At 44.5% G+C, this 27,978-nt stretch overlaps 1 protein-coding gene across 2 annotated transcripts; it reads right to left on the bottom strand.

Moving 5' to 3' along the window:
- Positions 1 to 92: 92 nt before the first annotated feature.
- HAL (histidine ammonia-lyase) lies at positions 93 to 27,359 on the bottom strand. 2 transcript variants are annotated; one of them, XM_044229231.1, is made up of 20 exons: positions 27,083 to 27,359; positions 26,587 to 26,647; positions 26,453 to 26,480; positions 26,048 to 26,122; positions 25,884 to 25,956; positions 25,710 to 25,776; positions 25,367 to 25,404; positions 24,636 to 24,761; positions 21,023 to 21,162; positions 19,074 to 19,121; positions 18,283 to 18,430; positions 17,214 to 17,309; positions 17,066 to 17,124; positions 15,902 to 15,982; positions 13,255 to 13,320; positions 13,000 to 13,165; positions 10,410 to 10,544; positions 6,170 to 6,302; positions 6,001 to 6,070; positions 93 to 2,418 (listed from the first exon to the last, which is right to left on the bottom strand). In XM_044229231.1, exons 1-20 carry the CDS (start codon positions 27,327 to 27,329, stop codon positions 2,278 to 2,280), a joined length of 1,998 nt encoding a protein of 665 aa, XP_044085166.1. In that variant the 5' UTR covers positions 27,330 to 27,359; the 3' UTR covers positions 93 to 2,277. The 2 variants fall into 2 exon arrangements, with proteins under 2 accessions (XP_044085166.1, XP_044085168.1); XM_044229233.1 differs by having other exon boundaries at positions 6,170 to 6,278.
- Positions 27,360 to 27,978: the final 619 nt, after the last annotated feature.

Below are 27,978 nucleotides of genomic sequence, written 5' to 3'. Positions count from 1 at the left end.
CAACCATTTCTTGAACTGATCACTAAGCCAAGGGAATGCGACACCTCGTGACTAACCTGGCCTATGCTGCGGCCTGAAACACATCTCTTGGCTTCGATTTTTGGTATATTTTTAATGTTTACATTTAGTAAGTTAACACCTTTAACCAAATAACCCCCCAAATGCAAAATGATTGTGCTCTTCATGAGATAATGAGAAGGTTTAATAAAACAGTAACAATCCCGTGACCAGATACAAAGATGAGGCTCAAGTTTAAAGTAGTAATGAAAAGCGTCTTGAATGTTTCAGGTTCTGTGTTTGGTTTTACGTACGTGGTAGATTGTTACAGTGATGGACCGCAGATCACATCCCAATGCCATTGAGTAGCACTGTCCCTGTCTGGCTTGGGCTGGGCAGGGTGACTTGCTTCGGCCACCAGGACATTAGCAAGTGTGGCACTGAAAAGCATAAAGGCCCAAAGGCTCCGGGGCTTGCCCTCCAACTGCCCTGAGATGGCAGGGGAAGAAGCCCAGGCGAGCCTGCTGGGAGGAAATCGAGATGCTTCTAATCCTTCCTTCTACTCCCCGGGGAAGGAGAAAGGATACCGAAACCAACCACACTTTCTAAAGATGTGTGGCGATGTGCTAATAACATTCATTGTCTAAACCTTTCAGAAGCTTGATTAACTGCGACTCGAATAGGCTTTCCCTAAGGAGGCACTACACTTGGTTGTAAAAATCCAAGAACATCGTGACAACATAAGACAACAGACGGAGTCTTTGCACGGTTACCTTGACATTTCTTGGGGGCATGTGATAACCTGTTTCTCATGGAGCTGCCTCGAAAACTCGATCATAAAGTGCCCGGGAAGACCACAGTGGCCTGTAGGGACCCAGCCCTCCCACACTGGAGTGAAGAGCAGCCATCGGATGGCTGGGTTTACTGGCTTGACTGGGGTTCGTGGCAAAGCACGAACTCATTGTGCCTGTTGATGTTTTGGCAAAGGACAGTACCCAGAACAGCCTTTCCATAAACAGGCTCTTCAGCCCATTTTGGTCACTGAATTGCTGTGGGCAGCGGTTTTCCCTTGGGTGTCCACCTTTTGCTGGAGACCAACCGCCATCCAAAGAGAGAAACCCTATTGTGAAATACACTGTTGGACCCATTTTAGGCTGGAAGCAGGTAGGCAAGCTGGCAAGTGTATCTGGCCTACTGTGGTTGTTGGAGCCGTGGCTCTGGTCTCCTGCACGGGGTGCCCCTTGCACGCATTTGCACACGTAGGTGCAAAGTCACAGAGTTAGCCTTGCGCAGCGAAGAGGTCATCTGACTCATCTTTCATTTGGGTGCTTATACTTAAGTCTTCCCAGATGGTCCTTTGTCTTCTTTTTTGAGGAAAAAACCGATTGCGTAATACAGCCCAGGGCCCCCTGTACCTTTGTCAAGAGTTTCCCCTATTAAGAGTTATCATTACAGAGAGGGGGTTGGTTACTTCTGAATGTAAGATTCCTTATTTGTGAGACAGGAGGCTTCTCAACGCAGGGTTGTTAGAGGAAGAAGGTAATAATACTAACCTCTAACTCCAGTTTAAGAATCTGAGATTTTTTTCGAGATGTACAGTGTTTTGCCAGATGGCCAGATAGAGATGTATAGTGACATTTGACAAATATCAGTAAGGGGCACTCCAATAGTAATCCTTTACACAAAACCTCTCGACCTATTGACTATACTCTGAGGCAATTACTAGAAGAAAGAGACGCTTCAGGACAAATTATGACTTCAAAAGAAGTTGTTGATGAAGTTGTTGATGAAGGCCTAGTGAGAACATTCATCATATCATGGTATAATTCAATCAGCCAAAGTTATCTAGTGGAGATCTGGTCAAACCGTAAAAGAAGAAAGAGGAGGAGGAGGGGGAGGAGGGTAGGGGAGGGGGGAGAAGGAGAAGGAAAAGAAGAGAAAGAGCTTCATAAAAGTCTAATGTTTTTGGAAAAAAATGCCAATCTGTTTCAAAATTTGAGTTCAAATAATATGAAGTGGTCTGTGGCCTATTGATATTGTTAAGGAAGAAAGAAAACTATAATCTGAAAACAACTTCTGTGTCTCAAACCAGGTCAACAGGACCACAGTGCTAGAGTGAGCAACACTAACGCCGTTACCAGCCTAAGCAAAGGAGGTTGTAGAAGGACCGAACAACATAATGGGTTGATCTATTTAGGAAAGTCCTCAAGTCTCTTCTGCATAATATTGCTTGCTGTTCAACCAAGGACCCTCTAATCCGCTGATCCATGACAAAGCCTGTCAAAGATCCCCAGACTCGGGGATTTTGGTGGATTTCTTATGTAGAGATTCCAGTGAAAAGGCTGTTGGAGAGACCGGTCTGGATTCTGGAATATGTTCCATTCTGTATTTTTCGATGTACGGGGCAGCAACCTCCCAGACCTGAGAGGGATAAAGCAGAGTCAGAACGTTGACGACACTGTCCTCACATGTCAGTCAACGTCAGCTTCATCGGATCAGTCGTGAGCTGACCAGGCACCTAGCAGCTGTTTGCTTGCTTTCATTCAACACACAATCTGTATCCATTAGTCTTTGGTTGCATTAACAGCTTTTAAAATACAAAGTCCAAAGTCTTTCTAAAGTTTCCCGGGAGGGTTTTCAGCTGCTTCCTCTTTGGAATCAAAACAAGCCAACACAGAAACAAAACCCGATTCAGTGTGGACAGAATTAAGGAAAGTTGCTCAAAGGTATGCATGTGTGTTTTCTAAAGCAAGCTTTGAATAGGGCAATGGATTTCCTTGTTTGAGGGGTTTCCATGGCACATGTGCTCTACTCCTTATGCCCTTAAAAATTTTTTTTTTTAATTTTATTTACTTATTTTGTGAGAGAGAGAGCATGCATAAGCTCAGGGACAGGCAGAGGGAGAAGCAGATTCTCCGCTGAGTAGGGAGCCGATGCAGTGCTGCATCCCAGCACCCTGAGATCATGAGCTGAGCCAAAGGCAGACCTGTAACTGGCTGAGCCGCCCAGCGCGCTACTCCTTCCACTCCTGCTGCTCCCACAGCCGCCTGTGGGCCAGCGGCATCGGCCTCCCCTAGAACCAGACCCCCAGGAGATTCACATGCACAGGGAAGTTTGAGAAGCGGCGTTTCAGACCCTTGCTTGCTCTACAGCTCCACGCACCAGCCTACTCTGTTTCAGGAATCTCCTCTTCTCAAGTTCAAGTCCAGTTTTTGATTCACAGCTGCTTTTTTTTTTTTCTTTTTTAAGATTTTATTTATTTGAGTGAGAGAGAGAGCCTGATTGGGGTGAAGGGCAGAGGGAGAAGCAGACCCCCTGCAAAGCAGGGAGCCCCATGCGGGTCTGGATCCTGGGACCCCAGGACCACAGGATTATGCACGACCTGAGCCGAAGGCAGACATTTAACCGACGGAGCCACCCAGGCGCCCCTACAGCTGCTTTTTATCAGCTTGTTGCTAACAACCAAGGAGCATTTCCTATCCTTTTGTATTACCTTAGAAAATGTATCCTTGCAAAGGCTAACTTCCTCGAAAATATCCCTGCACCTCCATGGTCACTGCGGTGTTACTTATAAACTGCCAGACATGGAAGCCCCCTTGGTGTCCACCGAGGGGTGTATGGCAGCGCTCCGGCCGGTCTTCAGGTTATCTTGAGTCAAGGTAACACACTTCTTGCTTGCTGACCTAAGGCCCTTGATCTGTAACAGAATTAACTGACTTTCTTTGAGATCTGCGGATCTCTGGCCTTGGGGAATGAAGGACCGGAACTTTCCCAGGCCCCAGAGGCCAGCAAGTCTTTTGGGAACTGCCTTGGCTTTTGGACTCGCCCAGCAATCTTCATCAAAATGGTTTTCTTTTTTAAGGTCACACACATAAATGACTTTCCTGACTGTCCCTTTGTGCATCTGTAGCTCTTGCCCTCCTTTGTAGAAAGAATAGGACACTATTGCTCCACCTCTGGGTACCAAGGAACCAGACCTCTTTGCTCAACTGACCTCCATTCTGGGCACCAAAAAACTAGAATTTGCACAACCACCAAGCACGAAGATGACTCTGTAGCTGCCATCATCAAGTCTGCAGGTAGGCAAGAAATGTCACAGACCACTGTACTCCCTTAGCTGATTAAACCCCTTTAAATAACTCTGGGCCAGGCAGAAACCTGGGAGTGGACAAGAGTCCAGCTTCTCCCCAGGTGGCTGGCCTCATGAACAGAGCTCAAAGTCCTTTCCCATCAAAACTCATCTCTCGAGTCTTGGTCTTTCAAGGGATGGGCAGTCAAATTGGGGTTTCAGTAGCAGATGAATGGATAAAGACAATGCAGGGTGTGTGTGTGTGTATTATTCAACCGTAAAGAAGAAGGCACTCTTGGCATTTGTGACAATCTGAATGGACTGTGAGATCAGTATGTTAAGTGAAATGAGTCAGAATCACAGATACTATGATATGTGGAATCTAGTGCAACGCCAACAAATGGAGCTCATAGATACACAGAACAGACTGACGGTTGCCATAGAGGGTGGGTAGAAGGTGAGCAGTATGGGTACAGGGTGTCAAGTTCTAAAATAAATAAATCCTGGGGATAGAATATGCAACAGGGTGACTATGGTTAATTACACTGTATTGTCTATTTGAAAGTTACTAAGAGAGTAGACCATAAAAGGTCTCATCAGGAAAAGAAAGAAACCGTAACTGAGTATGGTGACAGATGTTAACCAGACTTATCGTGGCGATCGTTTTGCAAAATACACAGATATCAAATCATTCTGTTGTTCTCCTGAAACAAATATAATGTCAGGTCTATTTCAATTAAAAAAGGCTAACCTCTCACCCACCTCTCTACAAGCACCAAAGTTGGCAGCACGCAAGGCACCTCAAAGGGTGTAGGGCACAACCTGGGAATGACAGCTGTGAAGATCAGAGGAAAAAGTCATTCCCCAAGAGCAGAGCAATGGTTCCAGGGGAAATCAAGAAATTCTAGAGAACATGAGGCTCTCAAATCACAACAAAAGGCTCAAATAACTTTAAAAAAATATATTTAAAAAATAAATCAGCTTAGGGGTGCCTGAGTGGCTCAGTCAGCTAAGCATCTGCCTTCAACTCAGGTTATGATCGCAGGATCCTAGGATCGAGCCCTCAATCCAGCTCTCTGCTCAGCGGGAAGCCTGCTTCTCCCTCTCCCTCTCCCCCTGTTTGTGTTCCCTCTCTTGCTCTGTCTCTCTCTGTCAAATACATAAATAAAATCTTAAAAAAAAAAAAGTCAGCCTATGAGGCATCTGTCCCTATCAGATAAATCTAGAGTCAATGAAGCCAGAGGAAATAAGCAGTAAAGAGAACCCATATCTCACCAAGGATGACGGGCGGGACACACCACAGCGCTAGACAGACCCATAGACCTTTGAAGTAAAACCCTAGGACTCGGGGTGCCTGGGTGGCTCAATGGGTTAAAGCCTTTGCCTTTGGCTCAGGTCATGGTCTCAGGGTCCTGGGATCGAGCCCTGCATCGGGTTCTCTGCTCGGCAGGGACCTGCTTCCTCCTCTTTGACTGCTTGTGATCTCTGTCAAATAAATAAAATCTTAAAAAAAAAAAACATCCTGGGACTTTGTTTTGTCTCCAGGTCCGTTTCGTCACTGGGTTCGTTGGAGGAGGTGGTGGTAACATCATGGAAATAGAACTTGCTTTTGGACAAAAGAGAATATTTTTGGTGAAGGGGATCCATGCACCTTTCATCTCATTTTCTCCTCAGGAGTACCTGTCCCAAAATCCATTTAAAGTCCTTTCAGTTTCTAATTGCTAGATAGTCAATGTTCGGATGCAACACGGGACACTTAAGAGTTTATCAAAGAACTTTTTAGTTGCCTTGGAAGTTGCTCAAGTTCCTTTTTGTTCACTTCCAAGGAAGAGACAGGAAACAAAAGAATAAGACAGTATTTCTACAGTCCCCACTCCCACTTTGCTTTCCCCAAATGACCCAAAACTAAAAAGGAAGCCAAGTGGCCAACTTGCCTTCTGCTCGACGAGCAGCCTGTGTGCTGCCTCAATGTCTGGAGCCATGAAGCGATCTTTTATCCAGGGCCTGCACAGAAAGCACATCAGACCATCAGCCCAACACGAACTGCGGCCAGGGTTCACAGTCCTGAAATGATGTCACACCCGGGGACCTGTTTGCCTTTACCTTACAACAGAGCGCACGAGGTCGTAGACCTTCTCCAGAGGAGTGGTTGTTCTCAGGGGACGTAGAAACTCTATGCCCTGGCAGGCTGCGAGGAGCTCAATGGCCAGCACTACGAGAAAAGTGGAGGGGACAGCTGTTTGAAGGCGACTTCGTGCTGGGGGGATATCAGTCACGTGGAAGGTGTCGGCCAGCTCTCGCTAACTGAGAGGTGGTTGGCTCTCGGTCTTTTGGTAGAAAGAGCTGCTTTGGTATTTGGTTACCATTCAAAAATTTCCTCTTCTACCCCACTGGCTGGATCTTTAGCGTTTAGAAGGGGAGTGCTGTACAGGTAAATGTCTTAGGGCTCTCCTTCTTATGTCATCTGATCAAGATGGATGACATCGGTGTCCTATTTCCATTTGTTTTTAGTCTTGCTGCTTCTCTTGGGGCTGAAATACCTGGCACATAGACTTTCATCAAAGGACTGAAGGAGCCAGGGAAGGAGCAAATCAGTCTTTTGTTGCGCTGCATAATTCTACAATATTCTTTCAAGCCTTCAAACTCAAAAGCTCCCAAGCCCACTAAAACTCAAATTGTAGAAACTGGTATCTTGCCAACTCTAGATTTCTTGATAAAACAGTCTTTACATGGTTTTTTTCCCCTAGTTAAGAACTCTTATTAAATGTACCATACCTTGCTATCAGCTTTGAATATTGAAATCTAAATTTCTCTACTTTTGGATTCCATTATATGCCAAGAAAATAACAAAGAAGCTTCAAGTTGATCAAACCATTTAAGTGGTCAACTGAAATGGAGTATTAAAAAGATTTGGTGTCTTATCTTAAAGTTTATGAAGCACACTCCAAACTCTGGTGAGTACAGACAGGACACCACAGGAGGGGATGAAGCAATGGGATCCATTTTGGACCTGGAAGAAACTTCGCATCTTCTAGTGCAGTCCCCTCACTTTATGCATAAGGTATTGGAAACTTCAAGAAGTTGAGCTTGGGTAGACAGGGAAGACATCTGAGAAGAAATCTGCACAGCAACCACGGTAGAATGCAGAAGTGAACCATGTGGAGGCCTAGGGGAACAATGTTGCAGGCAGACGGGCCAGCAAGGACACAGGTGCTGAGTTAAGGATGTGTCCTTGGTGGGTACAAGAATAACACGGTGGTTCCAGGGTAAGGAATGGAATGGAGAGAGGGGTCAGCAAGAGCCAGAAGCCAGATCATGCGTGATCCTTGTAGGCTACAGGAATGGGGCTGGATTTTGGTTTGAGCACAAGGAACGAACTGGCAAATTTTCAGCAGGAACATAGTGTGGTCAAAATTACAGTTTAAGAACCTCACCCTGATTATTGCATGTGGTAACTGTGGAAGAACAGTAGTGAAAACAAGGAGACCATTCAAAAGGAGATGACAGAGGCTTGATTCGGTGTCTTTTGATGGTAAGTCTGATTTGCTGATGAATTGGATAGAGGATCTGAGAATGGACAAACTTTTGGCCAGAGCAACATGTTCAGTGGGGACATTAGGAATGCACCGTGGTAGGCAGATCATGATAACAGGTGTTGGGGAAGGTGTGGAAAACTCAGAACTCTCAAAAACTGCTGCTAAGAATGTAACATGGTAGAGTCACATTGAGAAACAATCTGGCAGGTCCTTAAACAGATGAACACAGGTTCATCTGGAGTCCATTTCTCTGGAGTCCAGCAACTGCACTCCAGAGAAATGAAAACATTATATCTGCTCAAAAACTTGTACATCAATGTCCATAGCAGCAGTATTCACACTAGCCAAAAGGTGGCCAAAACCCAAACATCTCTCGCCTGATGAATGGATAAACAAAATGCGGTATAGCCCTATGACAGAATATTACTGGGCCATGAAAAAAGAATGGACCACTGACACATGCCACCACATGGACGGACCTTGAACACATTGTGCTGACTGGAAGAAGCCAATTACACAAGATCAGATATTGTATGTCATTTCTATGGAATTTCCAGAACAGGCAAATCCATAGAGAGAGAAAGGACATCTAGGGGGCCTAAGCCTCGAGGCAGGGTGGAGTAGGGAGAATGGGCAAGTGCTGGGTCAAGGGTACAAGGTTTCACAAGGTTTTTTTGGGGGATGAAAATGTTCTAAAATTGATTTGTGGTAGTGATGGCACAACTTTCTTAATATGCTAATAACTACCGAAGTATACAATTTAAGTGAGTGATTGTGTGGTACGTAAATTATATCTCAATAATAAGAGCACGTAACTCTCCCACATTTATCTTAGGATACCTTTGTCCTTGCTTATCTGCCATTTCACCTTCTGCTGTTTTGGTTGCTCACAATCAACCACGGTCTGGAAGCAGGTGAGCCTTCTGATGGGTCGTCAGATGCCTATTTCTGACGAATCATCATCGAATCATCGGAAAGTCAAGAGTAGCCTAATGCTACCTCACAACGCCTGAGGCATTCGCTCACTTCATCTGGCCGCCTACGCATTCTCTTATCCCTGCTTCGTCACAAGAAGGGTGAGTAAAGCACAGTAAGCTATTTTGAGCAAGCTCACGTTCACTGAACTTATATTTCAATATATTGTTTTAACTGTTCTACTTGATTAGTTATTCTTGTCAATCTCTTACTGTGCCTGATTTAGCAATTAAGCTGTATCACAGGTATGTCTGTACAGGAAAGAAACATGGTACACATAGGGCTTGGTATCTTGAGGGATCAGGCTTCTCCTGAGGGTCTTGGAACGTCCCCTCCCCTCCCGGAGAGGGGAATTACTGTAATGATATTCTTTTGTCTTCCAACGGCTTCTGATACAATTGCAAAAACTTAGTAGCTTAGCTAACAATGCCTAAAGGAAGGCAATTCATCTTTAAAAAACAAATAAGCAGTAATTAAGGCAGGGAGAGGTTGGCCTAACACAGGTCCACCCTAGAAACTATCTCCCTAAAGATATGGATCTGAATCTTGTTCATTCTTCCACAGCCGGTGCAAAATGTGGGGGACCGAGATAACATGCAGGTAGCAAGTTAAAAGTAACACGCGAGGAGGCTAAAATCCAGGAGGGTAAAAATCCAGAATGTTAGACTCTTGACAGAAGACTGACCTGTTTTTTTTAACTAGTATGTGGCATGGAAAAAAAAAAAAAAATGGAAGAGGGGAGTGTTCTAGATGAAAAGAGGCTTACAACTTTGACCACCAAATTTAAAATGCGGACCTCAAATCCAGATTTGAACAAACCAACTATGCAGGCATTGAGAAATCGGGAAATTTTGAGTATATACTCAACTGGGTATGTGATACCAAGACTCACTGTTGATTTTTTTTGGATATGAGAATGGCATGATGGTGGATTAAAAAAAAGCATTCATATTTAAGGGACAAAGTATGCAGGAAGAAAATAACGTGATGGGATTTGTGTGAAAATAACTTGAGAAATTCAAGGAAAAGATGAAGCAAATGTGCTGTTGAGTTGGTGTACTGGAGGGTTTGTAGCACTAACCTCTCCACTTTTGAATATTTTTTTTTTAAAGATTTTATTTATTTGAGAGAGAGATCACAAGTAGGCAGAGAGGCAGGCAGAGAGAGAGGGGGAGGAGGAAGCAGGCTCCCTGCAGAGCAGAGAGCCCGATGCGCGGCTCGATTCCAGGATCCCGGGACCACGACCTGAGCCGAAGGCAGAGGCTTTAACCCACTGAGCCACCCAGGCGCCCCTTGAATATGTTTTCAATTGTTCAAAAAATTAAGCCGACCAGCAAAACTGCTTAGACAGCAGGTGTGGTTTCTAATTTTTAGTGAGCTTCAGAATCACCTGGAAGACTTGTTAAACCCAGATGGGTTCTGCTCTCTTCCCTAGAGTTTCTGATTTAGCAGATTTCGGGCCAGTCCTAAGAATTGACCCTTCTAGGGGCGCCTGGGTGGCTCAGTGGGTTAAAGCCTCTGCCTTCGGCTCAGGTCATGATCCCAGGTTGTGGGATCGAGCCCCGCAGAGGGTTCTCTGCTCAGCCAGGGGCCTGCTTCCTCCTCTCTCTCTGCCTGCCTCTCTGCCTGCCTCTCTGCCTGCCTCTCTGCCTATTTGTGATCTCTGTCAAATAAACAAATAAAATCTTGAAAAAAAAAGAAGAAGAAGAAGAATTGACCCCTCTAACAAGTTCCCAGGTGATGCCGCTGCTGCCCAGAGGGATCCCACGAGAAGAACCGCAGATGCGGTCGTCCGTTGGTGGGGCGCGCCGTCCCAGACGGGCTGGGTTTACCTTGTTCTACGTGCTCGATGACCCGAAGGGCCTTCCTTGCTGCCCATCCTCCCATGGAGACGTGGTCCTCCGTGGCGGCGCTGGTGGACAGAGAGTCCACAGACGAGGGGTGGCACAGAACCTTGTTCTCAGACACTGCAAGAGACCAGGGCAAGGTACATCAGCTGCTAATGGGAAAAACTGCCTTGTTGGCTTGCCCATGTGCTTAACAGCACGGAGTGTCCTCTTCAGGAGCTCTTGGTTGGTATTGAAGCACCAGATGGTCCCAGATTATTTTGGGAAAAGGAAGCAGGTAGGGTTGGTATTAAATGGAAAAGGAGGGAATAGTGAGTTCTGAAATGAGACCTGATAGGAACCCTATTACAAACCCTATTTGAAAACACTGGAAGCGTTTATCATGCCGGGAGACTAGGGGAAAAAGTAGTGATGGACTATGCCAAGTACTTGACAACAATGGATTAATTGTGTCCGCAGAGGAGGCGATAGAATTCAGGGTGGTATTTGGGAGTGGAGACTGGGCCCACAGATCTTGCACAAGGAGATTTCATAGATCAGACTGCCCAGTGCGGGGATTCAAGCAAGGGCTCGGTGACTGATGACTGCCAGACGCGTCTTGGGGAGGGGGAGGAATTCTGGAGATGGCCTAGATCAGACTTTATTGTGCATATGAGTCACTCTAATCTCGTCAATACGCAAATGCTGAGTTTCGAGTGGGGCCTGAGATTCTGCTGTTCTAACAAACTCTCGGTGGATGGCTAGATTCTTGGCCGGGGGACAACACATTAAGTGTGGAGGAGGACCTACATTCTAGAGCTCCTCCCCCGCTCCCGGAGCGATGGAGAGAGTTTTCTCCCCTACGTTTTTGTTCCCGAGAGTGTCTGGGTGGGGTTCTGTTGTTCTCCCTGCTGTAAGGGATCCTGAGATAATCTAGTGATGTAGACCAGGCAGTCGGCTAGTCCTAGACCAGAACTTTCCAGGTTTCAAGCACAGTGAGTCCCAGGTCCTGGGACCCAAAACCTGCTGTAATGGATACAAAGTCTGTGGTGGGGCTTATTCAGAAAGAGAAGTTACTCGTCCCTGAAAAAGAAAACTACCTGTTTCATTATAAGGAAAGCAAGTTGACAAGCCGAACAATTTCAATAGGCAGTTTAGGGAAAACCAAACACATTCAAATGAAGCTTTCCAAAATCCCTAATGTTTTCTAAATCAGTTACCATGACCTCCCTATGTTAGTATGAGAAGTTGCTACCCTTAGAGGAGTATTTTAATAAGGAGGTAAGTGAGCAATTAGAAGATACTAGAGAGAGGACACGATAAATGCAGGGACTCCTTTGGGTTGTGGTGAGTTTTCGTGTGAGTTTCAGTGAGGAAGGGGTTAGGAGTAATATTAATAACAGCTAATATTTATTTAGTGCTTACAACACGGCTGGGCATAGTTCTAAATAGTTCTATGCATTAATTCATTTAATCCTCAAATCAGTCCCATTAGGTAAATTCATCACCCCCATTTTACAGAGGAGTAAACAGAGAGAGGATTAAGAAAGTTGCTCCATATCTTACTCCTGATAAATGACCAAGTTGGAATTTGGTCCTAGAGTCTATGCTATTGATTAAGCACAGGCTCTTCTGCCTCTTGGGTAGGTTTGCCTGAAAAAAATATGGAATGCTCAGTTAATTTTGAATTTCAGATAAAAACAAATAATTTTTTAGTACAAGTATGTCCCGAGTAATTCAAATTTAACTGGGCATCCTGCATTTCCATTTGTTAAATGTGGGAACCATAGTTTAGTATTAAATACAGATTAAAATGAGATCCACATTAACTGAAGCTAGAGCATGGATTTGAGAACAAAAATGCCTGGGTTTGAATTCAGTTCCACTTACTAGCTGTCCAGTGTTGGATAAGTCACCTAACTTCTCTGATCTTCAGGTGTTCATCTGTACAATGGAACTAATAATAGTACGTGCCTCGTGGTATTGTTGTGACCATTAAGTGAGCAAATATTAATGAAGCCCTTAGTGCTTCCTTTGTACTGGAGCCTGCTGTGATGTGTTACACACAGTTTGGAGTCAGAGATCAGCCACACTGAAGCTCAGTTTTCATGGAGGGCATCTTCTCATAAGCATTTTTGCACATTCTAATCACATATTTATGATCTTAGTGGCTGGTGTATCTAATAGAATGTACCCAAAGCTTAATCATTCAGGTCAGCTCAAGTTTCGCCATTAATTGTAGATACCTTTGTCTTTTTCCTTCTGCTAGTCTTCAAATTGAGATTAGGGAAAAAGCTACAAAGATGAATTTCCTATGTGATATCCAGTTGCGTCCTACAGAGAAATTGTGGAAACCTCATCATTTACAAACTCATTAGGTATTAGTATGTTTCAGTCTAGCTTTGTTTAGGTTTCATTCAGTTTTTTTCTTAAAAACGTTCAAGAGACTTCCCTTCTGCATTTCTGTCGAGACAGGTGGGATGCAAATGAGGTGGGGGGGAAAGATCGCATTCAAGGACAAAACTGGACACTTTCAGATGAAATGGACAGGCTTGTGTTCTGAGGAACGGGCGGTATTCTCGGGCAGTATTCTTACCGAGGGCTGCTGCGGTGCAGTGTGCAATCATGAACCCGGAGTTGAGACCACCTTCAGCCACCAGGAAGGCAGGCAGCTCGCTGAGGGAGGGGTTACAGAGTCTTTCAATTCTTCTTTCACTAATCGCAGCAAGTTCATGGACTCCAATGGCCAAATAATCTAGGGCCTAGAAAGAATGTCTCAGTTCAAATTGGAATATGCTTGGCTTAAATTGGAATATGCTTTCAGGGTCAGGAGCAATTCTAAAAAGCTTACTTTGGCTGGGTATTCACCATGGAAGTTTCCTCCAGAAATAGTCTCTCCTCTGCTGGCGAAAACCATCTTACAAAACAGGTTAAGGCTAATTTTTAACACTCCCAGCCCTTGTACAAATACAGGTGGAGGGAAGGAGTGTCTTTCTACAAGCAGTTGTTGACATAAAGGGACACAAAATCAAACACAGAAACAACAAAACAAATACCCAAAACCTTAAAGATGAATCCTGCACACCTAACTAGGGGTCAAGGAAACATGGAACATGAAATGTTTTTTGGTTTTGTGGGTTTTTTTTTCTGAAATTAGAGATTTCGCGAACACCGTAACTATTACAATCTAGTGGTTAGTACTTTCCCTCAAAAGTTTGTGTCTGTAACTAAGAACAGAGACAAGGACACCAGTTTTATTTCTTCTTCTTGTGCTTGGTAGAATTTGCTGAATGGAAGACTTTGTTGATGAATGACCACCAAATAGTCTGAAACAGTCAATTCTGGAAATATTTTCAAACTTTAGTCTACTCAATGATCCTATAGCAGCATCCATAGCAAAAGGTGGCCAAGAGTCTGTTGTAAACCGATCTCAGTAGGAACAGTTCAGACTCACTGCATCTTAATGCCCTCAAGGATCATCCCATTCTGTCACGTGCTACGCTTAAAACAACAGGCACCCAGACAAAGGCAGGAACAGACCCTTCTTATAGATTGCAAAGAGCTGATTTATACCTACTGGACTAAAGAATGCTTATCATCCACCAGCTAGGAGCTCACTCTGTGCGAGGAAAGTTCTGACTTCCAAAGAGCTGGAGATGCATGTATTACATTAACTTCATCAAGCTGGGAGTTACCCTTTTCAGTACATACAACCATGAGCCTCTTGGGCCCAGCACTGGCTCTTCTCCACCAAGCCAACCCCAGTCACAGGCCCTAGTCTTCTCTCCATTCTCTGAATCCTTATAGCAAGTAGTCTTTGCACATACTTAGAACTTAAGCATGTTCAATGGTTCTCCAGTTGTTCCAAATTTGTTTGTTGGTGATCAGAGTAAAGCAATCAGAATTTAGCCCCCATAACATCTAGCAACTATGTAATAGGTGCTCTATTTTCTACAATAGAAAAGTTGAGAGGAATATTCTTTTAACTAACACCAATATTGCAGGGGATTTCCCAAATATTACCTTAATGGAAATTCATTGATAATTAAGAATCTTTAATTGAGAAAGGAATGTACTTTTGGTTGAAATTTTTGCTGGGGCAAGTGATGGGAGAAGAACTTAGTTAGGAATTCTCCCTCTCCCACCTCTACTAATTTAATGGTAACTCTTTGTTTTTGCTCTATAAGATACCCTTTCAAGTCTAAATTATGGAGGCACCTGGGTGGCTCAGTTGGTTAAGCGTCTGCCTTCAGCTCAGATTGTGATTCGTGGTCCTGGGATCAAGTCCTGCATCAGACTCCCTGCTCAGGGGGAGTCTGCTTCTCCCTCTCCCTTTGCCCCTCTGTCTTGCTCATTCTCTCTCTCTCTCTCTCTCAGTCTCTCTCTCCCAAATTAAAAAAAAAAAGTCTAAATTATATAAGTGTAGAATGGATATCTCTCCTCTACAAGAACGGATAGATGAGACAAGACTTACATAGACTTCTTGAAAGCTCTACTCCATTTGGGGCGTCCCAGTGCGTGGAGTGGTGTTGAGGTGAGTGAGTTGAGAATTATTGAGTGTGGGTCTCACTAAACTGTAAAACGACCTGACACTGAGGACATAAAACACACATTCTGAAGTAAGCTTATCAGAGAAACCACACTGGCAAGGTCCTGTGATAAATCAGTCTTACCCAGCTGCTGTGAAACCCGTCTGCTCACCTCAGCTAGGAATGGCTTCGAAGGTTGTTAACTCAGCACTTTCTTCAGTGTTGAGAACTAAGGCAGATGTGGGATAGGAAAAATATATTGCTAAGGGCCTGGGTGGTCTTCAAAGGCAGTATTGAGTATCTCTGTGAAGACTTTGCCAGTGTGACTCCTGACAGATCACATCAACATCTGGAGGGAACTACACCATCAAAGAACATTCCAAAGCAGAAATAAGAAAATACCCACACCATGAAGGAAAGAAGGGCTCTATCTTTGACCAATGAAAGCATTCTTACTATTCTTTGTAAAATTTGGGAACACTGATTGGAGTAAAATCCATGTCAAAAATAAAAACTTGAGGTGGGGAAAGCCATAACTCCTTGACAATACTTTGGTAAGTGTTAACAAGTTGCCTTCTGTCTAATGTGTCACTAGAACCAGGAAGGCTTGCATAAATGCCAGCCTGGGCGGAGTCCCCACAATCCCACTTGTGACATACGTCTTCATCCTCTATCAGCAATCTTAGCCCTGGATTTTAGGGCAAACATCTTCCTGAACTCTCTCAGCCAATGCTGGAAATACATCCGTTAGCCTTGAATGGGTCCATTGGGAAAGCACAGCATGTTAGATTCTGAAGTGAAATTAGCTTCACAGACCTGTCTCTGTCACTTACCCTCTGAACTTCAGGTACTTAGTCTATGAAATGGAGTGACAGAACAGAGATGCTACGCAAGACGATCACTTCAGCGGATCTAAAAAGCACCAGTTGGAATTCTACAGCTACATCTTAGTACGCAGTCAAAAGATACAGGATTATCTGTTGCACTGTTAAGTTCTGTGGTAATGATGTTCTTCACGAACGCTATCGTGTCATTCACTATACCATGGACCTAAAATACAAGATCAGATGAGTGAATACGTTGAAAACACAGATAATGGTGTCTGTCACACGGAGTCTGATGTTTATCTTAGAATAGCAAGGAAGCAAGTTTTAAACTGGGATTTATTTGGGCTATAAGGTTAATTTAGCAATTCTTTCTGGTAGATGTTTCTGATCACCTAGCTAGAATGGAACTTGCTGAGTCAAAGGAAATGCGGGTGTTTGTCCTGGGGAGGATTCTTTACTACACTCTAGACTAGAGTCTGGCACCAAATGAAATATTGTTTCATTCTTGAGAAGTATATTAATCTCTCATCCAACTAATTGCCACACACAAACGAGCGGTAACATCTGTGTTGCTGAACGTCTCACACCAGCCCAGGTCTTCTGCATTGTTTTAACTAAAGTTAAGCCTCACGGATTTATTTATGATGGGTTTATATGTGCTCATCAAATGCAGATAAGGTACAACCATGATGTGCCCTTGAATTATGATTCGCCCTTCCTGTGGCCATCTCTGTCAGGCTGGTTCTTGTGGTATCTAAAAGGGAGAACCAGTTAAAATTCCATTAACAGGTTAGGATGATGTTATTACTAAGAATTTTTTAAAGTTATGTCACTAAACCAACACAGCAAGTTGTCTCTTGTGCTTCTGTACAAGAGAATTGAGCAAAGCAATTTAAAAGGAAATTATCCTAGAGAATAGAAGCTCTGTGATGACTTCTTTGTGATACAAATGGAAGTATGATACGAGTAATTTTTTTTAAAGAGACAGTAAATGGGGTGCCTGGGTGGCTTTGTGGGTTAAAGCCTCTGCTCTGCCTATGATCTCAGGGTCCTGGGATGAAGCCCCGCATCGCATCGGGCTGTCTGCTCAGCAGGGAGCCTGCTTCCTCCTCTCTCTCTGCCTGCCTCTCTGCCTACTTGTGATCTCTTGTCTGTCAAATAAATAAATAAAATCTTAAGACAAAAAAAAAAAAGAGGCAGAAAAGAAATTTGGATTATGATTGACCATCACATGACTTTTTAACACTCCTCTTTTTCTGTTTGCGCCCTGAATTGGAAAAAAGAAAAGATTGTTTTGTTGGTTTACCTGTGGACAGCAGCGTAAGGTGTACGCATCCTGAACACGATCGCAAAACCTGTGACTCTCTGTGGAAGGGGAAGGCAAGGGACACATGGTCAATTTTTTCCACAAAACACAACACCACATAAGCTCACTCACAGGAACATGCCCAGACCTGCTATTTCAGATGGGTGGTGATCTGAATCCAAGAGTGACCGAAACCGGAAAGCAACTTCGATTTGCCCACGGTGAGGGCGAACCGCGTGAATGTCTAGAATTGATGAAAGAGAAACAGTCTGAGCAATTCTTGCATTAGAATGAGCTACCGTTGTTGGGTCAGGACCATCTACAGTGCTGACACAAGCCCTCAAAAGTCCCAGAGCTTCTTACTAGCACTCAGAAGCTTAACTCCAAAAGCAAGATTTTCCTCATTGACTGTATTTTTTCTACTTTATTTTTTTTTAAAGATTTATTTATTTATTTATTTGACAGAGAGAGAGAGAGAGAGATCACAAGTAGGCAGAGAGGCAGGCAGAGAGAGAGGAAGGGAAGCAGGCTCCCTGCTGAGCAGAGAGTCCGATGCGGGACTCGATCCCAGGACCCTGAGATCATGACCTGAGCCGAAGGCAGCGGCTTAACCCACTGAGCCACCCAGGCGCCCCTTTTTTCTACTTTAAATGGGTGCAAATATGTGTGGAGCCCACTGGGAATTTAACTCAAGACCCTGGGCCTATCCTAAAAAGATTTAGGCTGATAATGGAAGGGAACTCCATAGGGGGGCCAATTTCTGGTAGTTTTCAATCATTTTTAGACTGTTTTTCTGTCCTACTATCTAGAATGGTAGGGAGTCTTCCAAATCCACCACTTTCCGGGTAAGCTACAACTTCTGTAGTTTTTCCCTCCCAATTTTCTAATGGGGACCAACACGAATCCTGCTCTAATTCTAAAACCCTGTGAACAGATTCCTAAGATGCGCACAGCTGGATGGGAGTCAGACCTGAGTGATCCAGAATTCTGGGTCAACTCTAGAGTGAGCATCTGTCCGTAAAATGGGGTCATTTCACGATCAAGTGTGGCATCACTTAGAGGAAGCTGTAGCAATACTGTGTATGCCATAGGGACTTGGGGATTTTCCTTTTCCCCTACTATCCACCCCCACCACTCTCATGTCTAAAGATCGGGTCCAGCCCACCCAACCAGCTCTGGCCGACTGAACAGTAACCCAGTGGAAGAGCCATGCTGACCGGTATCGAAGGCTTTGGTGGTGCCTTTCAGCACCTCCAGGGTCAAGGCCGCCACGATGTCAGCCTGGCGTGCAATAGCACTGGCTCTCTCCACGGCTTCACAGCCCAGGGAGGTGATCATCTGTGTCCCATTGATGAGCGCCAGGCCCTTTGGAAAGGAAGAGAGAAGTCCTTTGCGGTAGTTGTTGTAACCCACATTCAAGCTGATTTCGTATCTTATGCTTCCATAAGAGAAGAGTTAACCTGTCAGCTGAATGACATTTATTTATGTTTTCGAAAGTGCAGGGCAGGAATGCTTAGTAGGCACCGGAAGATTAAGTGCCATCATTTGTGAACTGGTTAGCATAAACCTGGCAAGTGAAATACGTGTTAATGTCCCCGTTCTCAAGGCAGCCATGGCCCTCCAGGGCAGACTGCATATAAACTCTTCAGCTCCTAATGATGCTGCTTTTTTTAAAACTGGTCCTCATTGTGAACAAGACATCTTGGACATTTCTGGTCCAAGATTCTTGGTGGAGAGCACCCAAGGGATCTTGACTCAAAGCATCTGTTAGGGATCCTTTGGGATCCCGATTTGGAGTTTACATTCTTAGATAAGAGAACCCCTAAGCACCTGCGGCATGAAGAATCTTTTGAAGGCTTGGGGAGGAGTCCTTTCTTCAGGGACAAACTTTAAACAGACATGAAAGCCACATTTACTTTAAGAAACCAGCGAGATGGATATGAAGAGTGAATATAGTCTATAAATAAAGACTTGTTAAAATGAGGAAATCTTCCTCGAATCTCTTTACCTCTTTTGGTTTCAAAACAATTGGTTTCAATCCATGAGCTTCCAGGACCTGCAGAGTGATTAAGAAGATAAAAATGGGTGTCAAATGAATTTTGAATTTCAGTTTTTCTATTTCCAGTTTCACAAGGAATGGATAAAATATCCTTAAGCCTAAAGATCTGTCTTATAAAAATTAGACCTACATAAATTGGTTCTGTTCATCTACTCCGGTCTACTCTCTTATTCTATTCTTTAGTCTGAAAGCTGGCTTCTAGTTCACCTAATTTTTATACTTAAAGCAGGGGCTTTAGTGTCTGAAAATATAACCCTGCATTTGGGTTTCTAGGTCCTTTGTACTCAGCTTCCACGTTAGGGACTCACTTTTTCTCCTGCTGCTTCCTCAGCACAGACGAGCATCTCTACTGTACTGAGGCTTTGTTCCCGACTGTCCGCAATTCTCTGCCTCCAGAGCTTGACCTAAAAAGTCCTCCACCCTCAGCCTACTGATCTAAGCACTGGCAGAATTATCTTCTCCCGAATAAAGGAGGTGAAACAGACACTGTGCTAAGGACCCTCGAGGAAGGAAGGAAGGCAGAGTCAGCACCATTCTCCGTGTCCATTTCACAAGTGTATTGGGGGTACTTGTTACTCACCAGACTGTTTTGGGGTGTCAACCTAGGGCTGGCCTAGGAAAATTGAGACAGACTAGCTCAGGGGCAATTCCAGAATGAGAGTATGTTAAGCAATCTAGGAAGCAGGAAGTGCATGGGGTTTGCTGGAAAATGAGTACTGAAGATGCTAGGAGAGCAGAAAGGAGGGGCTCAAGACATTTGGAGGGGAGGGAAAGACTCAGAGGACTCCTTGGAGGGAGGAGGAGCAGGAGGGAGTGGGAAAGAGAAAAATGAGCGTGTGTTGGTCCCTCTGTCCCAGACACAGCACATCTCACTCTAGAACTGAGGGGGAGGAATTCGACCAACAAGACTCTTAGAAGCCACACTGAGTTTAGACCTTATTCTAAGGACAATGGGAAGCATTACAGGCTTAAGCACATGCAGGAATGTGCTGTGTGAAGGGGGCTGGGCAAACACTGTACACAGAGAAATAAAGATCAGGCTGTAGGGAACAAAGGTGATCTGGAACCTATACCCCATCAAGGATTATCTGTTCCCTTAACTTCTTCCTCCCCTTTGGTCCTCTGCCCCTTCACTGAGGGGACCTGTCAGCAGTTGACCTGAGCTAACATGTCAAATAATGCTGTGGGCTGCTCTGATGGAATCTGGAGATGGATGAGGAAGACATGAAGGTTTTACCAAAAACAAGCCCTTCTGATTCACCACTGGAGTAGGAGCTTGGGGGGAAATGGAACTAGCTGTCCAGAAGCCATACAGTCAGGATTGTGAGCCATGGCTCTGCATTGTGAGACCAGCAACTCAATAAATGTCCACCAGTGTGTGACCTCCTGGATAGGCCCTGGAAGAGTTTTTGTTGCAGAACAAATTGCTGGGATCAACACTGGTCACTGTACCTATTCACCAAGGTGACCACTAAGTCCAGAAGCCCGATGGTAAAGAATGGGAGCTTAGAGCCTCGCCTAGTTTGACCCATAAGCTCCAGTTTTCATTTATGAAACAGGGATAAAGGTGGCTCCCTCGGGGCACCTGGGTAACTCAGTGGGTTAAAGCCTCTGCCTTCTGCTCAGGTCGTGATCTCAGGGTCCTGGGATTGAGCCCCACATCGGGCTCTCTGCTCAGTGGGAGCCTGCTTCTTCCTCTCTCTCTCTCTCTCTCTGCCTTCCTCTCTGCCTACTTGTGATCTCTGTCTGTCAAATAAATAAATAAAATCTTTAAAAAAAAAGAAAGGTGGCTCCCTCACGGGGCTGCCATGAGGACTCAATGCTATGAAGCAGGCACCTGCAGCCGGCGTCCGGCTTAGGGAAACTACCGCGGATGGAAGTTGTTCGGAAAGTCTTACGTATTTCGCATCAGCCCAGCCACTCTTTGGAGACCACATCCTCCCTTCTCCAATGAGCCCAAGAGCAAGATGAGACAGTGGGGCAAGGTCTCCACTGGCGCCAACGGTTCCTTTCTCTGGAATGTAAGGCAGGCAGGAGGCTGGGAGAGAAGGAGGCACCGGTTACTTCTGGCTATCTTCATTTTACCAGTGAGACCAACCTCCCCCAGCAGGAGCTAGCATCGCTTTGTATCACAAATACCAGGGAAAAGCACAACTAGTGCTTAAGGGACCTGACTGAGCTGCTATTAAAAAAAAGGGGGGAGGGGGATTAAGGGGGATGGGCCGGATGGAGCACCCCTCCCAGTAGCAAAAAGCCATCTCTTGTAGCCACTTTAAGTTTAGACTGTAAAGACCTGTATTCTGAAAACTATAAAACACTGATGAAGAACGTTGAAGCCAACACACACAAAAATGGTATATTTCATGGAATGGAAGAATTAATATTGTTAAAATATCCATACCATCCAAAACAATCTATAGGTTCAATGCAATCTCTACCAAAATACCAATGGCATTTTTAACAAACTAAAACAAAGAATCCTAAAATGTATATGGAATCATAAAAAGCCCCAGTAGTTCAAGCAACCTTGAGAAAAAAAGAACAAAGCTGGAGGTATCACAATCTCGGCATTCAAAATGCTCTACAAAGCTGTAGTAATCAAAACAGTATGATAGTGACATAGAAATGGACACACAGATTAATGGAACAGAACAGACAGCCAGAAGTAAATCTATGCCTATATGGCCAATAAATCTAGGACAAAGGAGGGAAGAATATACAGTGGGGAAGATAGTTTTCTCAATAGACGGTGCTGGGAAAACTAGACCACTTTCTCACACCATAAAATTACGTCAAAATGGACTAAGGACCTAAATGTGAGACCTAAAACCATAAAGCTCCAAGAAGAAAACATAGGCAATAACTACTGATATTGGTCTTAGCAACATTTTTCTAGATATGGATCCTCAGGCAAGGGAAACCAAAGCAAAAGTAAACTATTGGGACTATACCAAAATAAAATGTTTTCACAATGAAAGAAATAATCAACAAAACGAAAAGACAACTTACTGAAAGGTAGATGTTAGCAAATGATATGTCTGGTAAGGAGTCAATATCCAAAATAGGAAAAGAACTTACAGAACTTAACATCAGAAAAATGAAATAGTCCAATTAAAAAATGGGCAGAGGACCTAAATAGGTATCTTTTCAAAGAAGACATCCAGATGGCCAACAGACACATTAAAAAAATGCTCAACACACTCATGATCAGGAGAATACAAATCAAAACCTCAGTGATATCTCATCTCACACCTGGAAGAATGGCTAAAATAAAAAACTCAAGAAAAAACAAGTGTTGATGAGGAAGTGGAGAAAAGGAAACCCTTGGGCACTGTCGGTGGGAATGCAAAGTAGTGCAGCCATTTTGGAAAACAATATGGAGTCTCAAAAGATTAAAAATAGAAATACCATATGATCCAGTAATTCCAATATTGGGTCCAAAGAAAATTAGAACACTAATTTGAAAAGATACATGCCACCCCTATGTTTACTGTAGCATTATTTACAAGAGCCAAGATATGAAAGCAACCCAAGCATCCATTAATAGGTGAATGGATAAGGAATAGGTAATGTGTAGGTATATATGTATATACATGTATGTATACACACCCACAATGAAATATTACTCAGCTATAACCAACAATGAAATCTTGCCATTTGTGACAACCTGGATGGACCTGGTAGGTCTTATGTTAAATAGGACAGAGATAAATACTGGGTGATTTCATTTATATGTGGAATCTAAAACAAAATAAAACAAAAAAACCAGAAACAGACTCCTAAATACAGCGAATAAGTTGATGGTTGACAGAGGTGGGGGCACTGGGCAAAACGGGTGAAGGGGAGAGGGAGAGGTATAGGCTTCCATTTATGGAATGAGTAAGTCATGATCATGAAAGGTACAGCATAGGAAATACATATTTTCTTAAAGTTTAGAATCTAGACTCTATCCTCAGGACAATAGAAAACATTACATATTTTATGTGTGAAGGTGGTTGGGGGTACACTGTATATAGAGAAACAAACCAGATCAGACTGTATGGAAGAAAGGTGACCCCCACCACCATAAGGATCATCTATTCCTTTAACTTTTTCCTCTTTCTTGGTTCTCTACCCCTTTGTATTCACTGTGTATGTTCTAATCAGACCTAGAAATTTTTAGAAATTGTAGCAATATATCTTTTTTTTTGTAGCAATATATCTTAAAGATCAGGAACCAGCTATTGTTCATTATAGTCTTGTTCCTAAGAACAAGTTAGAAACGATCTAAATATGGAATTAAGGGACCATCTAAATATGGAATTAATGGCCAAAGAGTGTATGTAGCCATTAAAAGATATTGAGGGAAAAAAGAAAAGTTATTGGAGAATGTTTGGAAACATGAAAATATTTGTACCAGAAAAGTAATATAAAATGTTCTAGAAGGGTAAGACACAACCAAAGTATTCACAGGGGTTCTCTAAGGAGGTAAGCTTAGGGAACATAATCTCTTTTTCTTTTTCTTTTCCTTTTTTTCTTTCTTTTTTTTTTTTTTGCCCAGATTCCTAGGTATCCAGCCTGCTACCTCACCACCACTTATAAACAGACATGTAATGCTTTGGAGGAAATTCTCAGTTACCAAGAAAAAAAAAATCTTCTTTTTTCTAAAGTAAACTCAGATTCTTAATAACAGTGTGTTTTCCAACGGCTAAATAATGTCGGTAGGATAAAGTGCCATCCATAGGCCAGCTTCCAGATCATGGTTCACCCAAGGGAATTCTCAGAACTCTAGGCACCCAGAGGTGCCCTATATACCTTTATACCTTCACCCCCAAAAGTTTCCTGAGCCTGCACTGATCTATTCTGTTCATCCTTATCTGTGAGAAGGGATAGTGGCCTCCCAAGCATTTCAAATCTTGTCTCCATGTTGGACTTTTTCAGTCCTGAGAAGTAAGCTCCAAAGAGTGGAACCGCATTGTATCCTGGCACCAGATGGCTTCCTGGTCCAAAAGCCTTTGATCTCTTTTCACTTCTGTTCTATCTTTGCAGGAAGTTGAATTGCAGTTATTTAAGTCTGGCTATCCCACCATCTGGGGAGCATTAAGATTTCAGATTCCTCGACACTAACTAGAACTACTGAAATGGTCTTTAGGATGAACATCCAGGAATCATGGTGTTTCCCAGATGATTTGATGCAACTTCTCTAACCATATCGGGGCATCATGGAGTTCAAGGTTCTCTCCAGCTTTAAGCTCAGGGACAGACACGAGGGATTTGTTCCAGACTTAAAGGTACGAATACTAAGTGAAGGGTGATGAAGAATGAGTTGAAGGTACAAAGGATTAAGTGTCTCTGTCCCCACCCTCACCCCCCCCCCCAGTTATCCTTCTCCTCACCAAGCCCATTTCCATTCATCTCCATTATTTTATGTCATCTTGTCTCTGCTAGTTCCTCCCTATGCCATCAACCAAGACTGCCTGTGGTACATGCCCACCCTCAATGGAGGGTCAACCTGGGGATCCATGGCATTACCATTAAATACTTCAATAACTTGCTTGAGGGTCTCCAGGGAAATGCCACTGTACCCCTTGGCTAAGACATTGATCCTTAAAGCCAAGAGCATCCGACATCTCTCAGGGATTAGTGGTTTCCCAACACCTGCAAAACAGAATTGATGTTTTTCTCCTAGAAAATCAAATCCCTCCATCTTTCAAATCTTTCCCCAGTTCAGTCCAGTCTCCTACCACCTGTCTCTTCTTGACTCAGATAGTTGGACTGCTCTCCTTCCTGACTGTCCTGCTTCTTAAAGTCCCATCTTCTAGAAAAATGGGAAACCCCAGTTTTGCCTTTTTGGTTCTCTTTCCTAGAATGTTTCAGTGAGCCCCACCTTCCCCAACACCCTTAGAATAGCAAACAGCTCGGATTCTTGACAGACTTTTCCATCTCACCTCATCCTGATCAACTCATTCCCTGAGTTCCAGCCTTCACTCCTTCCCTGAATCCACCACTGTGTTGGCACGGCCATGTACATGCTCCTGCCCCAACCCCATCCCTCCACTTGGCCCATTTCTTTCCTGAGATTCAGCTGAAAGGTGGTCTTGTCTGACGTTTTCTGCTTCCCTTCCTCCCCTGAAGCAGAACTGGCACAAGTTTTCAGGATGCACTAGTTACTCGCGGCTGTTACAGGATGCCTTGCACTGTGCTGTACTTTAATCACCAAATCAAATAAGACTAGAAGTCATTTGATGTTTGAAATGACTTACCTGAAGAATGTGAACGTACTAAGTTGACCTGGAGCTCTCTGGAAGAGAAAGGGAAAACCCCTCTTAGAGACCTCGCAGTGAAAGTGTCCCCTCAGCTGCAGAAATGAAGGGAAGAACAGGTGAATCTTTGGAGAGACAGAATAAGGCAGTGTGATGCGATGGAAGAAACCAGCAAGCCTGTGTTTTCAATGCCAACTTGTATGCAAGTGAACAGGAGCCTTATCCTCCTCATCTGGGAATTGGGGCAAATGTTAATTACTTCTCTTGTTGAAAGAAATTCCAAAGATGGGGACAGGTGGCATGTGAATGTACGTTTGCCGGGGGGAAGGTGGATCAGACTTACTCTAGCTTATTGACAGGAATTACAGTTCTGGCAAATTTCCCAAAACCTGTAGTTATACCATAGACAACTAGGGGGAAAAAAACAACAACAACAAACAGACATGGTACCATTAGATGCAGGTCATTTTTTTTTAAGTCAATAAAAAGAATTGTATACACAAAGAGAAAAAGATACCAGTTTTTTCTTTCACGATGCTATCTATGACTTCCCTGGATTTTTGCACCTTCTTTTCAGCAGTTGGGGTGAGCTAGGAAAACATTGGTCAACGCTGAGCACGTTGAAGGCTCCCATTTGCAGTGAGAAAGGTCAGAGGACATCCCTCCCACCCTCCCTGGTACCTTTATTTTGTAGCGTCCTTTCCCCAAGTTGACCAGATCCTCTGTGGTCAGGCTGTCCCCATCTAAGGCAATGTACTACACAAAAGAAGGGGACCTTGGTGAGCTTGAGTTAACTGGGCTGCTTGACCAAGAGAGTAGGGAAGCCTCAAGCAGAACTGAATTTTGACACTCAAGAGATTTTATTTCTGCTCTGAAACATTAATGTACTAGTGAAAAAGCTTGGTCTAGAAGAGGCTGAATAAAGAAAGCAAGAAATAAGCATAATAGCTTTTCCTAACTTCACAGAGCAGGATAAAGCCCTGTCCTAACTGATAGCGTTTGGTCATAAATTCTGCAGGCCCCAACCATCCAGAAACAAGCACGACTTCATTTTCTTTACAAAAAGAGTGTTGGCTTGGAGCTTACCTTTTCAGGCTCTCGGTACTTGCTATATCTGAAGCCAGGTAAAGGAAAACACTGGGGAGTGTGAGAAAGCCCCAGCCCCGTCCTGGGTGGGAGTAGCCCCCAGAGCAGACCAGCCAGCCTGCAGGGAAGGATACAGGTAAACTCCTTCTGGTTGAGATGGGATGAAGTCGGGAGACATGGCGTCGCCTTCTATAACTGAAACGAGAATACCAGAGAGGCTCCTTTACGAATGGCAAGGGAGAGGCTCTTTCAGCGTTGCCGGCAAACCGGGAGACCACTGTTCCCCGGCCTCGCACCTCTATAGACATGCCTGCTTTAGAACTACCTCACAGGCTTTCAAGTGCTCTTAGCATCTTTTCCAAGGAGGAGAGCAAAAGGTAGAGATGCACGTGTCAGGTGTGGGCAGGGTCGTTAAAGCTCTCACCTGCACCCCCACCCCCCTCGAATGCAGCCTCTATGGCATACCAGGGGCAAGGGAAGTCAGCTCGTTTCAGGGTCTGTGGCCTTGCTGTAACAGGTGAATGGGAAGCCTCCCCTCTCCCGGGCATGTGCCTGCCCGCAGCCCACCGCACCTGCCCGGGGGTGGCCGCCGAGCCTCCTTCCCGGGCACACATGGACTCGGCCACTCACCCACTTCCACGAACTCGTTGTCCTCCAGGGCCACCTCCAGCAGGTCCTCGTGGTCCAGCAGGCCCAGGCCCTTGCACCGGCGCACGAGGAAGTGCACATCATCCACCGAGGCAAAGCCACCATTGTCCGGCTTATTCTTGACGTACCTCCTGAGAGCCTCACGGCCTAGCCAGCCGATGGTGAGCTGCGCATCCCGGCAGGGCACGGCCAGCCATTCTCCGCGCACGTGCACCGTGTACCTGGGCATGGCTCCGCGTCCCAAGGGGACCCTGACACCCGTTCCTCTGCCTGTGGCGGCTGCCGGGTGGGGAGAGTTTTATCTGGGAGTGACTACTGAGGTGTGGTTGGCCGGGAGGAAAGGGATGGACTTCCAAAACACGCCCCCTCTCTTGCCTTTACTCCTCCACACATTGGACAAATATTTATTGAGGGCCATACCAGTGTCCCTTTGAGTTTTCACAGCTGAGCTCCAGGCAGGAGAGCCCGAGCAGAGTAGCCCTGCTCACACAAAGCCCTGGCTTCTCCCATGCTGGGGGTGCTGGTGCCTGCTGGATGCCCCTCTCCTCAGGGCCCCCCATTTCTCCCTCCCCTGGCTTCTGTGTTCTCCTCCACTGAGGGCAGTTTATAAACACCATGTTCCTGTTTTTATCTGGAATTACTCAACTGTAAAATGCACCTTCTGGTCCACGGTGACACCAGGGAGTGTGGTAATCTTCATTTTTTTGTTTATTCCACAAACATGTGTTGAGCAACTATTCCCTCTCACCACCAAGGTTTTCTAAAGCTGTCCCTCCACAAAGGGAGACTGCAAAAGTCAGAGATCATTCTCACAAGGAAAGGTCACCATCTGGATGAGCGAGCTGTTATGGCTTGGAAGTTAACAGTTCACACAGCCG

This window comes from Neovison vison, chromosome 12 (assembly GCF_020171115.1).
Source record: "Neovison vison isolate M4711 chromosome 12, ASM_NN_V1, whole genome shotgun sequence".
NCBI lineage: Eukaryota > Metazoa > Chordata > Mammalia > Carnivora > Mustelidae > Neogale > Neogale vison.
Note: the sequence above shows the minus strand (reverse complement) of the source record. Positions and strands in the feature narration are given on the sequence as shown.

What these genes read in the sequence shown, in the direction of transcription:
- HAL (XM_044229231.1), bottom strand. Translation starts at nt 27,329, where the DNA reads ATGCCCAGGTACACGGTGCACGTGCGCGGAGAATGGCTGGCCGTGCCC. An exon ending in AGTTATTGAAGTATTTAATG is followed by an intron (nt 21,163 to 24,635) that starts GTAATGCCATGG and finishes CTTCTCTCCCAG; the next exon opens with CCTCCTGCCTGCCTTACATT. An exon ending in CCACCCATCTGAAATAGCAG is followed by an intron (nt 17,125 to 17,213) that starts GTCTGGGCATGT and finishes CCCCTTCCACAG; the next exon opens with AGAGTCACAGGTTTTGCGAT.